The 14,907-nt window shown below is 38.9% G+C and overlaps 1 protein-coding gene across 2 annotated transcripts in view; it reads left to right on the top strand.

The window, feature by feature from the left end:
- Positions 1-13,500, top strand: part of NKAIN4 (sodium/potassium transporting ATPase interacting 4) — a 119,411-nt gene extending 105,911 nt beyond the window's left edge. The window contains exons 5-7 of one of the 2 annotated variants that reach the window (XM_074288829.1): positions 7,414-7,474; positions 10,896-10,980; positions 12,712-13,500. In XM_074288829.1, coding sequence (XP_074144930.1) covers positions 7,414-7,474; positions 10,896-10,980; positions 12,712-12,721 — 156 coding nt within the window. In that variant the 3' untranslated portion in view covers positions 12,722-13,500. The remainder of the gene's footprint in view (positions 1-7,413; positions 7,475-10,895; positions 10,981-12,711) is intronic. The other variant, XM_074288830.1, reaches the window with a different exon arrangement.
- Positions 13,501-14,907: the final 1,407 nt, after the last annotated feature.

Raw genomic sequence — 14,907 nt, 5'->3', positions numbered from 1 at the left:
GGAGCGCGACGTGCGTTTCACCCGGGAGGGGAGGGCGGCGCTGCTTACTGAAGGTACCGCTACGCAGCATATAGCGCAGGGGATCACCATGATGACCGTTTTCATAGTAAGTTCGATAGGGCTTATTTTCGGGGGAGGGCTTATTTTAGCGGAATATTAAAGAGTATGTGGGTGTCTTATTTTCAGGATAGGTCTTATTATCGGGGAAACACGGTAGTAGAATGTTAGAGGTAGAAAGGAGCTTTCTGAGATCATGGTGTTCAATGCTTTGAATTTAAAAAAGACTATGAGACCCAGAGCAGAAAATGGGATATTACTAGGATTAATTAGCTCATTAATGGAAGATATGAGACTATAATCAAGACCTCTTAATTCTATGGTCTTTTCATTATTATATTGCTACCCAAGGTTCTCTAATAAATATATTATATTTTATTTTATACTGTGGTTATACTATAAACACTTTTCTCCTTCCCTCCCTTCTTCCCTTCCTTCCCTCCTTCCTACCCTCCTTCTTTCCTTCCCTCCTTCTTTCTTCCTTCCTTCCTCCCTCCCTCCCTCCAGCTAGATTTCTGTCTTAAGAACCAAGTCACTGTAGCTCTCATTGACTGGCCAATAATAAGTCCCAGGTCAAGCCCCAGTTGGTCATTGTTTAGGCCCTGATTGACTCAGAGTGAATATATACATAAAGTTGTTTTGTCCAGAAATCCTGAGGGGTCTTCCCTTTCCACATGGGATTTGTAATATTCTCTCTAAAATGTAATTAATGTTCTCTTGTTGGGTTTTCTTGGGGTCTCTGGGAGCAGTTTTCATTTCAGTTCAGTAATCATCACAAGTACAGCCAGGGGTTAAATCCTTTCTTATCTCCTTCAAAGTCTCGTCTCTTTTCCTGAGGCTTCGGCTAGCTTTCTTGGAGGCCTTCTGTAGTCTTGGTTCCTAGAGCTTGAGCTCCTGCCTCCTTCTCTGGCCTCTGAATCTCTCCAGATTCCAAGGGTTTGTGCTGCAGTCTCCAGCCACCACAAAGGTGGACGATGGAATGAATCTGTCTCAGCCTCAAGAAAGCTTCTGGTGCACTTGTCCTTTCTGGCCCTGAGAATTTCTTATATGCTGCACACTGAGTATACACCAATCATTATATCATTGGGAAATCATTTTTTGTTGTAGGATTAAATCAATGCTAAACTAGATTTAACCATTGTCTCCTCAATTCCACTCAGTACCTTGTTTCAAGTTCTGGCCCATAACATCTCCTTGTAGGATTAAATCAATCATACTGAACCATGCTAAATTAATTAACTATTGTCTCTTTCAATTCTACTGACTTAGTACCTTGTAAGAATCCTTTGTTTCAAGTTCAGAGTTCTGGCCCCTAACAGGGATTTTTTTAAAAAACTAGGTAAAAGAATCCATTTTTTGGCCTCAATTCCTACTTAGCTTTAATCACTGAATAAGCATTGCTTCACTCAAACTGAGACCTGTCAAAGACTTGAGCTTAAAAAGGTCAAGATCTCCTACTGCATCCAGAGCCTCTCCAGTCATTCTAATTTGTATTTGGTCACTGGAACCAGATGGCTGTGGAGGAGAAAATGAGGCAGGAGACCTTGCCCAGCCCTCCCTCCCTGAAATCTAATTCCCCTGCATCTCATCCTATCCCTGATGTCATGGTCATCTTGGAGAGCAGAGGACAAACAACAACAATTTCCCCATTAGACTAAAAGCTCCTTGAAGGCAAGGTCCATTGCTTCCTATATATCTTCCAGGAATGAATAAGTGCCCTCCTCTAGGCCGCCCTGGGTTTCCAAACAGGGGAAGATGATTTTGGATCTAAGCAATCATTGCATGTGGAGCTGAAGGGAACCACAGACATCATCTGTTCCTACCCTTTTATTTTATGGATAAGACACCAAATCCCAAAGTTCAGTCTTCCCAAGATCACACAAGAGCAAGTAGCAGAACCAGGATTCTAACCTGTCTTTTGATTGCAAATCCTATATTTTTTTCATTGTGCCAAGCTGTGAATGCCAAACAGTGTTCAAGGGACTCGTTTGCTCTCCACTATATTTCATTCATAATGCAAGATTCAATGTGTGTCCTAGGAGTTCACTTTTTCTCAGAGGTGCTGGCTTTAATTATAGCTGAGCTCTACCTACAGGGAAATGCTGCTTGCATTCTTATGTATTTCCATTGCCTTCTCTTCTTTGTTCATCTGAGAGGAGACTTGGCTGAGCTCACAGGATAATGTAACTTTCTTGGAGAAAATGAAAGCATATCACTGAATAGATAGTGATTTACTGTTGATGAAAGGCCTTGTCATGGTTGTGTTATGAGGCTGGAGGTCAGCACATTTTAAACCCTGGACAGAGAAGCATGGAAACATAAGCTAAAAGGCAAGTTGTATGTATGTACAAACAAAACTCTGGGATTTAGACCTAACAGCGAGCATAAAGATCATCTAGACCACCCCTTTCATTTTTCAGGTAAGGAAACTGAGGCTTAGAAAGGAGAAATGAGTTGACCATTCAGGGCACACAGCTAACAAATGGAGCCATGATGAAACTCTAAATCAGTGCCTCTTGCCATTACACTGTGAAGCTTTCTAGGAATGAATTGGACAGCAATGAGTCCCTGAAGAAATCTCTGTAAGATATTCTGAATTACTTAATTTGTTCTTAAATCCATTTATTTGTCTAGGGGAAATAACGATGACATAAACCCACTAGTGGTTTAGCAGAAGAGTTCAGGGTGAAGCCAAGGACCCTTGGCTTGGATCAGAAAGCTCAGTCCAACTGTCCCTGATGCTATGTTTCAGATGGTTCTTGTGGCTCAGAGTCCATTTGAGAGCTTCCCCTTTGCACAGGGCATTCATAAATAGTGATGTCTCGTGTTATTCTTAACAACATCATCACCATTCTCCCAGCCACCCAGATTTGACCCCCTTTCTGCCTCACACATACATCCAGACAGTTACCAGACAATGTTAAGGATGCCTCGGCAACATATATCTCATTATCTTCCTCCCCAAATTCTACCCTAGTTCCTGCTCTTATTTCTTCTCACCTTTTAATTGGTTTCCCTGCCTCTGATCTTTCTTGTCTGATCCATTATCCACACTGTTTCCCTCTCCCCTAAATTTCCCCAGTATACAGCTATGATATTTATTCAATTTTTATTTTTATTCAAAAACCTTCAATAGTTCCCTCTTTTCTGCCAAATAATGTCTAAAGTCTTGATCTTTGTATCCAAGGTCCTCCACAGACAGCTTCAACCTACCTTCTCATTCTTACTTATCATATCACTGTCTTCTCTCTACTCTATATTCAAGACAAGCTAGACTAATTTCTGAATCAAGTTGGTGAAAATAGTGGATAAAGACCTTGACTTAGAATCAGGAAAACTTGACTTCTCATACTGCCTGAGAGATTAACTGGCCATTGGTAAATCACTTAAGTGATTACTGTTTGTCTCAATTTTCTCATTTATAAAATGGGAATAATAATAGCACCTACCCGACAGGATTGTTGTGATGATCAAATGAGCTAATGCATTTAAAGTCACCTTAATCTGTTGAAGGGCTGCCTAATTTTAAAGACCAATTCAGATGCTACTATTTCCATGAAATTTTTTTTAGCTCTTTCCCCACCAGCTGAAAGCGAGTTTTCTTTTCTCTTGTTTCTGAAAGCCCTTTGTTGGACCTCTCTTTTGCACATATCTTATTCTTTTCTATCACAAGTATTTCTTTGAACAATACTGCTGTGTGTGCCATTCTCTTGGTTCTGCTCGTTTCATTCTGCTTTATTTCATGCATGTCTTCTCATGTTTTTGTAAAATCAACCTGCTCATTATTTCTATCAAATAATATTCTATCAAAATCGAATACTACAACTTAATCAGTCATTTCCCAGTTGATGAGCATCCCCTCAAATATCCAATTCTTTGCCACCTCAAAGAGAATTGCTATAAATATAATAGAACATGTAGGTTCTTTTCCTTTTTCTCTGATCATGTTGGGAAACAGACCTAAAAGTGATATTGTTGGGCCAAAGGGTATATTCAGTTTTACAACTATTTGGGCATAATTCCAAATTTTTCTTCAAAATGGTTAGAACAATTTACAGTTCCACCAACAGCATATATTAGTGTTCCAATTTTTCCCCCTCCCCTCTGGCATTTGTCATTTTTCCTTTTTTTTCATTTTAGCCAATATGATAGGTATGAGATGGTATCTCAGATTGTTTTAATTTGTATTTTTCTAATCAATCTGATTTAGAGCATGTTTTCATATGACTATATATAGTTTTGACTTCTTATTCTAAAATCTGTCTGTTCATATCCTTTGACCATATATCAATTGGGGGAATGACTCAGATTTATAAATTTGACTCAATTCTCTATATTTTTATATACTTTAAAGGAAAATAAAAATATGTGTAGAGACCTACAATTTTATGTATAATCCTCTTTTTCTCTTCTACTAAATATATGCAAATGTCCACTCAATTTGTTGTTTGTCAAGCTCAGAATAAAAACAAAACAATAAAATAATTTTGAGGAAAAAATCTTTGAAAATATAGAAAGAACAAATGAAAATATATGTAAGTGAGCTATTGACTCTGAATATACTGCTTAATTATTTTTCTTATATATAATCTATCAGCCTAGTTTGTTGCTTTATCTTGTTTAAGAAAATTGAGGGCAAATCTTTAAAGCCTTCTAGGTTGTATTTCTGGGTTCAATTACTGTTGGGATTGTTGTAGGGATCTCTCCACTGGGGAGGTTGGAGTAGAAAGACTATAAGGTCCATTTTATCTCGGAAATTCTGATTTTGAAAAGCTAATTTTCTTTTTTTTCCCTTTTTTTCCCTCTGAGGCAAAGCGATTAAGTGACCTGCCCAGGGTCTCACAGCTAGGAAGTGTTAAATGTCTGAGACCATATTTAAACTCTGATCCTTTTAACTTCAGGGCAGCCCCGAAAAGCTAATTTTCTCACAACATAAAAAATTACAAAGCTATTTGGAAATCTGAATCATCATATTATCAATGAGACTATTATAAATTGAAGAACAGTTGCTAGTCTATATTGATTCGAAGCTTCTTCACCAGTATTTCACCATGTGAAAGAAATCATAACATACATATATTTGCTACAACACATTATAGTTGCATAGCATTTTCTCATGTGTTGTCTCTCACTAGAGACAATAAACTTTTTGAGGAAAGCAAGATAGATATCTATAAAATGAAATTTTAATGAGGAAACCAGTTCAGAGTGATGAAGAGACTTGCACACAGCCATGTATAAGGTTCAAATCCAAGTGTTCTGACTTCAAATCTAGGGCTCTTTCTACTGAGAGAATATTCTGTATTATATGATTAGCTAAGTACCAATTGGTAAGCAAAGAAACTATGTGAGCTGAAAGTTCAGAGGAGGAGAGAGCACTAAAGGTTAGAATGGTTTGGAAGATTTCCCAGCTATGGAGAGTGGTTTTGATTTGTCTCAGCAGAGAGTAGGAGGAATAATGTGAAAGAAGTATAGTTGCTACAAAATACAAGTTTTGTGCAGAAGTACAGTTAAAAAAAAATCAACCCTGGTGCTTGGAGTGGAGGAAAGGTTGAATTCTTCTCAAAGGTGAGATAGTGTTACCAGGAAATTAAATCCTTTTCTGCTTGCTTGTGTGATGATAAAAACTAAATGTATATTATTTTAGTACCATGGCCAGCTCCCAGTCAGTTCTATCCTGGGGTCATTCTTAGGCAAAATTCTAGTCTTATTGAGAGTTTCGTACTAGTAAAATACAAACACAAGAAATGGAAAACTTATTGATAAAACTTTTGTAAATTTGTCTTAAATATCATTGCCTTGGGTCATCCTGCCTTGGCATAATTAAAACACTTCATAGAATTACCAGAAAAATATAGCTTTGAGTAGGATTTTAGCTTTTGATGTTGCCACCTTCCAGGAAAGTGATTGAATATGGCATATATATCCATATGAACTCCAGCTTGTTGAGGTGGAATTTTAAAAAGGAATCCTTATTGCTCCTTGTGCTAGATTTGCTTAAAAATCAACAGAGAAATATCAGTAATGCTGTCCATTGCCATATTTCATATCATTCAAGAAGTTCAGAAGAAATACAAGGTTTTAATTCAACTTTTCCCCAAATGCATTTGTGTACAGCTGTTCCTTTCTAGGGGCAATTGCCAGATACATGTATGGCTCAGAAGTCCTTCAATAGAAATCTCATTAGCTTGCTTTTGTTGTAGCTGTGATGTATTTTTCTGTCATATTATAAATGAATGATCCTGTTTCCTGGACTTTTCCATGTATCATCCTGTCTTCTCTGGAAATGAATCATTGTTGGTTGTATTCTAATTCTTATTTAAGAGGATTGAGTTTACTGTGGAAATGAGCAGTCCTGCTCCATGATAACTTTAATTACATTGTTAATGTTGCCTCAAATCAGGGAAAGTGAGCTGCTCCTTATAACGTCCACTGAAAAGTAGAAGAAGGACTGAGTCACCTGAATGATGAAAAGGGAAACCTGGCTTAATGTGATCTACTTGATGACAAATGTTCTGATTAAAACTTGAGAGCCATTGCATTCTTCAGAAAGGCAAGGTTGTCTTGACTTTGAGTTGATCAGTTCTGGTTCTGTTAGCATATGTGGCTTCCTTTTAGTCAAGCCTCATTCCCCAGTCCAGAGAGAAACCAGGACTTTTCCTAAAGATAGCTCAGTAATTTTTTTGGTCAGAACCATTTGCCCAAAGCTTAATCCAGTTGTAAAAGTATTTGGTGACTTTAGGCAATATTGGCAGCCAGTGTACATCACTCCAGACATGAGTGAGCTGATGAATTTGAATATTCTTGCTGCCTGGGCTGTGTGATTTAATACTTAAAGCCAACACTCCCGTCTATTGGTCTGAATTAACCAGTGGGGTCAAACTTGGTGCCAGAATTCATTGGAAAACTTCTTAACTCTGCTTTGCTTGGAGATGCATCAAGCATTCTATCTACACTCTGAAGATGATGACAAGAAATGGAAGATTTTCAGCTTTCAGAAGCTTCTCAGAGGCGACATGAGAGATATTGCTTAGAGAAAAAGAGAGAATAACTATTATTAAATTCCTAACTTTTCATTTCCAACAACCAGGTTATACATTTTTAGTTTTAATTCGTCATTGCATTTCCTTTTTCTGTGTAACTGTTTTTCTGAGTTTTGTGCCTATTTTGCATTAACTCTGATCCTTTCACTAAGCTCACTTTGCTACATTCTCCTTTTGGCACAATTCTGGCGTATGATGTTGAACCATTGAAACCTCACCAAGGAATGGTAGTTTCATATAATCTGTTCATGTGACTTCATATTCCTGAAACAGGACTGAATAACTTCTCACTTTTCCCTCTCTTTTCTTGTAGTTGGTGGGCTTTGTATATGCCTGTTATGTGGTCAGTGTCTTCACAGAGGAAGAAGATAGCTGTAAGTATTCATCTAAAGATTATCCAATAGTGGGTTTTTGATAACAATCTGTTTCTGAAGGTATCATATCCCACAGTACCATAGAAAGCTTAAGTAAAGAAGGAGGAGAAAAGATATAAGACGAATGAAAAAGAGGGAAAAGAAGAAAAATAATAGACAAAATTATAAGGAAATAAAGGAATTGTGAAAGGAGAGGAAAAAATAGAATTGGAAGGAGAATATAGGAATTGAAGGTAAGAAGAAAGGGAGGGAATATTGAAGAAGAAGGAGAGAAAGGGATTGAGGGGAAAGAAAGGGTAGAAGATAAAAGAGAAGGAGAAAGAAAAGGGAAGAAGAGAGAGGAGGAAGAAAGCAAACAAGAGGAGAAAAGGGAGAGGGACAGATGAGAGAAGGGAAAGAGGGAAAGAAAAGCTGAGGTGGAAAAAAGGAGTGGTCAAGAAAGAAAAGAAGGGAGGGGAGAAAAGAGTATAAAGTGGAGTGGAAGAAGAAGAAAAGTGAGAGGAAGAGGGAGAAGATGAGGGGATGGGAAGGAGGAGAATATAGGAGGGGAAAGGAGGAGAAGGATGAGAGGAAGAAAAAGATGGAGGGAAGGAGAGGGAAGAGAAGAGGAAAAGAGTATCTTAATTCAGAGGGAAAGGAAAAGAGAGGAGAGAATACAAAGAAAAGGGGGGAGATGGAAAAGAAAAGGACAGGACAGGAAAGAAAAATAGTATTTTTCTATCCTTATTTTGCAGCTGTGGCCAGCACTGATTATTAACAAAGTTAGGCCTGACAGTGAAAGTCTAAGCACTGAGAATTCTTTTCCTATCCCCAGAACACTAACTTTTCCTGTTATGCAAAAGCTGATTTTAAGCCACTCTTTCTGGCTAGCAGTATAAAGAGACAAATAACCATTTGAACTGAGAACCCTTGGTCACTTGCATTTAAAATGACAAAAAAAAAGCTTCAAAGGTTGTAGGTGTTCATCTAGAAGGGAGCAGATGGCATACAGAGAAATTGTTTTTCCTACTTACATTTATAGATTTTCAGACTTTCACTAATAGTGTCCTACGAGGGCTATAGTGCTAACCAAAAATAATATGTAGCTAAATCACAGCAAGAATTTAATAAATATAAATATATCTTTCTCACATGCTTTAGCATGTATGAGGGCTTCCAATATCTCTGCCAGATCTCCCCTACCTCAAGCACACATTATTAAATGTAGAGGTGAAAAAAATAAAGATTGCCGGTTCAGCATATCCTTAGAATCCAACAAAATGTGAGGGCCAGGGGGTAGCTAATGGGAACTCGGCAGGTGTGAAGGGACAGGAAGGAAACAGCAGATGGATGGATGCTGGGTGGCCATATCAAGCAGTTTTCAAAGACTGATTTCCCTGAGTTTCCAGTGGAAAATGTCAAGAGACTTAGAAAGTTTAGAAGCTGCTCAAATTCCACCACTATTTTCAGTAGGAGCTGAAAAATCTGTTCTTTGTAGTTTTTAAAAAGCAGAAGTCAGCTAGCAAGGTCGATGGAGAGAGAAATCACCGGTCTAGACAGTGACGATCTAGTACAGATGCTCTTCTTGGACAACTATTCACCAGATTTTTCCATCTAGACTGATGCTAATTGCAAAATAGAGTAGGATGCAGGGTGTGGTTGCTATGAGCTCCCTAGGTTGGCGTGGGGAGCACTAGCAGAGTGATAGAAGCTTCTTTCCAGAGAGCAAAGTTAAACCAGCACTGGTATTTTCCCTATACATTCTTGGCACCTGAACCAGTAGACTGTGGATCAAGCTTTGGAAGTTGTTCCTGAAAGTTCTCAGTCAGTGCAAACAGTTTTAGACCTGAAGTAAGAGAAATCTGGATTCAAGGCTTGGCTCTGGTATTTCCTGTGAATCTAGGCAAGTCACTGAACTTCTGAGACCATTTCATCTTGTTTAAAATGATATATAAAGTGATGTAGCAATGTCTATCTACAGGCTTCTTGTGAGGTGTAAAGGAAATCATGTGTCAGGAGTGTCATATCCCAGAAAAATACTAACTTAGAAGTTTTATACAAGGGCTTCTGCCTCTCTAAAAGTAATGTAACTCTTCAGGTTTACTTGGTATGAATGAAGTCCCTGGAAATCCATGCAGATGGCTGGGGAAGATGAGACCGCCAGTACGTTTCAGTCCTGTCCCAGCCTCAGCTGGGGGATGCCGGGTCGAATAATTAACACTGACAAGCCATCAGTATTCTAGACTTGCAGAAGGGGCTAGTCCTTTCACTGACCTGAAAAATTTGTGCCGCATTTTAATTTTCTCCTCTGTTTGTCGTTTCTTTTAAATGCTTCTTTGATGTTCAGTGTGTAGTAGTTCTAAGTATTCAGGCACATTCATCAGCAAGTGAGCAGGGATGGGTTTTTCATGAGATAGTGGGTCAAGGGAATCTGTTTGAGCCAGGGAGCAGCCATGAGGTTTTCATCTGGGGAGCACCTAACAACGTACCAGTCATGTGAAACTGTCCATTAAAGAAAATCCCCCAAGGCTTGAATTGAGAACTTCCCATGTATTTACAGCCATAAATGACTATTGTTGAGAAATGCATGTGCTAATAGTATGTACCCCTAGAATTGTATAGAATAATAAAATGCATCCCCATCGGCAAATGGACTTTAAGGTCTCAGCTTGGTAGGACTAAGCTATACCAAGATGCAACTGAGAGGATTGAGAGAAAGTCTAAGTCACTTTAAAGTTTTCCCTAAACCACTCTCTTCCACCCCCAAGTGGAAATCTTTCTGGGCCATTGCTTAAATGATGCCCTGAGTCCTGTGAATGGAGATGCAGAATTTCCCAGAGGTCAGAGCAACCTATAAAAGATATTGGGAAGAACATCTCCCTTTTTGTTCCTGACATTCCATTGATCCTCATCAAGAGAGACCTTGGTCAGGGAGGAGGTCTGGAGAAATTCATTCCAATCCCCATCCTCAGCCAAAACTGTTGCCAACTTCAAGGCATTATTCTGAAGATGCCCCAAAGCTTTAGGTTTCCCAGCCATATACTGCAAGTGATAGAACAGCCTATCATTTTTTTTTTGAGACTCCCTCTGTCTCTAAATCTGTGGTCCTGTGATCTTTCTTTGTTTTGATCTGTTTAAAAACATTCAAGTGGGAAAATCACCTGCTAAAACCACTTCCTTTCCAGAGAAAGTAGGCTGGCTGGAGTCCTGTAGTGGGTATGGTATTTTGATTTCCCTGGGGCCACCAGTAGTGGGGAGGGAGGAAGGGGGGGGCAGGAGAGTCCATTCCTGTCTATTGCAGAGGAGCTCTCATGTGTCCATCTGTCATCACATGCTGCTGCTTCTGTTGGTTTAGTTTCCTTTTTTTTCCCTTTTTTTTTTTTTTTTTAACACCATCTGCCATGCTTTGGTTTTGTTTTATTTGGGTCTTAATTTCTTTCAGTTGATTTCATTGGTGGATTTGATCCATTTCCTCTCTACCATGTCAATGAAAAGCCCTCCAACCTATTGTTCAAGCAGACATACCTGTAAGTATAGGCCCCAGAGGGAGAGACCCTCCAAGTCCTGGCATTCCATTTATGTTTCCTCACAGTAGGGCCTCTCCACTAGGGGCTTGTTTATCTGGGATTTGACAGATGGAGGTCCTGGGACAGAACTGGCATTCTTTTTTGGTAGATGTCTCTATGCAGTGAATTAAATATTCCAATTTTCATTGTCCTCTATACATACTATTTCTCCCCAAAATTGAGTCCCTTTTAATAGTTAAAGCGTTTCCTATGTCTATAAAGTCCAATTCTCCAGGCAAACATTCATGCCCAGTATCCTTCTACCATGCTATTGCTTTTTTCAGTCCCCTTATCCAGTTCTTGTGTCTCTTCCAGTGAGAATGTTAGGGAATGATCCTTTGAATTGAGAAGTATATCCTCATTGATATCACAAGTACATACTTTATAAAACTAAGTTATCTTTTTTCATAAGTTTTTTTTGTTCTTTCTGAAGTCTTCAAGACTCCAAAAGTCGATATTTTAAGATAGGATTAGGGTACCCAAAGAAGTCTTTTATGGATCTTATTCAATTGACCATTCCCAGATCTTTTAATTAAAATTGAACATTTATCAAATTACTTTTGTAGAATTTCTGCAACAAAATTTATATCTCAACTTGGCTTCTTCTGTTATTAAAAAAACTTCACATGCCATCTTTCTGTACCATCACTTAGGACATGTGGTCCAAAAAACTCTAAAATCAGATTTAAGTTATTTTTAGATTACCTCCTATTTTTATCATGTATTGTTGCCCATTCTTTCATTATCCAGGAATGCTGAAAGACAGTGATGTCTGAGAAGGAATGTCTCATCAGATAGCATGCTCCCAGGATCCCAAGTAATAGAAAGAACATTAATTTTGGAATCAGAGGCCTTGGGTTTGAAACTCAGTTTTGCTGTTTACTCTATGTATTATTTTGGGAAATTCATTTGATTTCCATATATATATATATATAAAACAGGTGGGGTTGAATTAAATGATATCCAAAACCTCTTCCTACTCTAAAGCCTATGAGTCTATACAATTACACATGGGACAGCTGAGTAGCACAGTGGGAAGAGCACTGGGCTTGGAATCAGGACCACTCACCTTAATGAGCTCAAACCTCAGACAGTTACTAACTGTGAGACCCTGGACAACTCACTTAACTGTTATAAAATGAGCTGGAGAAGGAAACGCCACTTCAGTATCTTTGCCTAGAAAACCCCAAATGGAGTCACAAAGAGTCAGACGTGACTGAAATGGTGAATAATTGCCTACAGCCCAGTTGAATGAGAGATACCCAAATTCAAATCCAGTCTTACACACTTGCTAGCTGTGTGACCCTAAGCAAGTCATTTAATTGCACTCTGTCCCAGTTTCCTCATCTGTAAAATTGTGATAACAATATCAACTACTATGAGGATCAAGTGAGATAACTATTGTAAAGGGCTTAGGACAAGTTACCTATTATTTGGGGGGAAAGAAAGATTGATTTCCTAACTTTCTAGTCAGAGAGTCAGTGGACCTTTTAAACCCATTTTCTCTTTTTTGCCACCATGGAACAATATAATTCTTAAAAAAAAAAAAAAAAAACCTTTGGAAACTTGAAGATGAGAATCTGGTTGCCCCTAAATCTTCTTTTACTTGAGTAAAGAACTTTCCTTTGAAAAAAAAATTTCCATTTGTGACCTGGACCTCCCTAATCCCAGTTGTTCTTACTGTCCCTGCAGGCCTGCGTAAGTGAAGAAGAGGATCCTGTACCAGTACTCAGTAAAGAAGGGTCCCTCCCTATCACATGGAGACCCATGTCTGAAGAATTCATCCCATCTTACTCCTTAACACAATGAATGTACTACACGTGGCTGGGCCATTCCTGTTCTGAGTCTGAGCATCCCAGTGATCTTCATATCCATCCCAAGTGTCCTAGGATCCTGGGCCTTTAACCGGCCTTGTCTCAGGCCTGGTTTTAAAAACTAAGCCTGGAAGGCCTCACCTCCTTCCCCCCAACTCCTGCCCATCTGGGGCCTCCTGGCCTACAGAGATAGGCGTGGTCACAACCCAGCTGTAGATGGCTACTCTTTTTGTAATTTTCTTTAAAAAACAAAAAAACAAAAACAAAAATCACACATGTTGTATGTACTCACAGCTGCTCCCACCCCAGGCTCATGTCACATGGGATGCTTTTTTGCGTCAGTGGAGCAAAACTGGTGAACTTTGTAAGCTGTAATGATCCCTCCTGCTACTCCCAGCCTAGTTTGGCTTTGAGGTACAACAGGTACCCTGGCGTCCGTAATGAGTTTGTTGTTTTTGTTCCATGACCTCAGAGCGTTGATCTCTGAGCTAAAAGTGGAAGAGTTTGTCTATGGGAAATAGTTTAATGAGAGAGATGGCAGAGACAGGGGAGGAATATGTATGTATATATATATATAAAAATATGTATGTATGTACACATGTTAATGGGATATCCTTCATGAGCCATCGTCATTGCGTGAACCATTAAATTCAATAATCACAGGCCACTTTTAAATTCATTGCAATTTTATTCATTTGGAAGCAAGTTGAGTCTCTGGGGACACCTCTGTTATGGAACATCTGCTGTTGGACACAAACATTCTCTAGTGGTTCACTGATCAACTTCATAAACATATTAATAAGCAAAATCATCTAGCAGTAAAGCTGTGGGCTGGGATTCAAGGACCTTTCTCCCAGGTTTGACTCTGTCTCTGCTGTGCAACTTTAGAGCAAGAGCTCTCTGGGCTTCATTTTTCCCATCTGCAAAATGGACTAAATGAACTAGATGTCCACTTCTAAATCTAAGATTGCATGATTAGATCACTGAGGTTCTTTTCAACTCTGAGATTTGATAGTGCTGAATTTATAAATTGGTTATACATTTTGACAAAAGAACCAAGCTGGTGTTTTTAATATATTCAAATGTATAGGTCACTCCATTAACCATCATAAGCTGGACAAAGATAAAGTTGGTTTTCATCATTTCAATGGGCCAACTTTGATAAGGAGCAAATTAGCAGGGTCTTCTGACCACCTTTCATTAACATGACTGCTATCAGACCTGAAAGGCTCATGCTCAATATCTGTTTATCTGCCTGGCTCACCCAAAGGTTCTAAAATCACAGAATAATGCTGCCCCCTGCACGTGGAGGAGAGGAGCACAAGTAGCCTGAAGGGTCCCAAGCAAAAGAATGAACTGTTTTCTCGGCCATCACTCCCTTTTCCCCCCTTTCTGTACTACCTCTCTTAACCCTTTTTTCCTTCCTTTTTCCATGCATCTCCATGGAATTCAGTGCTAGCCTCTACCCTCCTGCTTCCAAGGAAGAATTCTAATCTTGACCATTTATAGCCCTTCTCTCTTGGACCTGTATGTACTTGTTCCTCTGACCAAAGAGATTTTAGGTAATAGGAAATAGATGTCAGGGATTCAGAAGGTCCTGAAATTGCATTCCAGGACAGCCACTGCAGCCCACATACTAATCTGAATTAGATTAAGTGGCTAACAGCCTAAAGTAAGGTCCCTCCCAGAAAACAATGCCTTTGCTTAGAGAAAATTTAACATGTCAAAAAAATCAGATCCTTGAGATGTATATTCATATTTTAAAAAGAACACTGAAATCAAGATTCTTTAAGAAGGTTCTTGCTTTGCAGGTAGCTGTTAGGATTTCTGAGTTTGAGTGCAACATTTGCCATTGACACTTCGTGAGCTTGGAAAGTTACTACCTCTTCTGTCACTACTACTCCCTAGCAAAATAAGGCAGTTGAACTAAGCAGTGATTTGTAAAATCCTTTCCAACTTTCTACTATACATTGCATAAAGAAATTCCCTGCAAACGCCTTAAGAATTCCTAACAGCTGCAGCTATTGATCAGACATCCACTTATCCTTCTGCTTAGATGCACAATGATTGGCAG

The sequence above is a fragment of the Sminthopsis crassicaudata genome, chromosome 2 (assembly GCF_048593235.1).
Source record: "Sminthopsis crassicaudata isolate SCR6 chromosome 2, ASM4859323v1, whole genome shotgun sequence".
NCBI classification, from domain to species: Eukaryota; Metazoa; Chordata; class Mammalia; order Dasyuromorphia; family Dasyuridae; genus Sminthopsis; species Sminthopsis crassicaudata.
The sequence above is the reverse complement of the archived record's forward strand: the minus strand, read 5'-3'. Positions and strand labels throughout refer to the sequence as shown.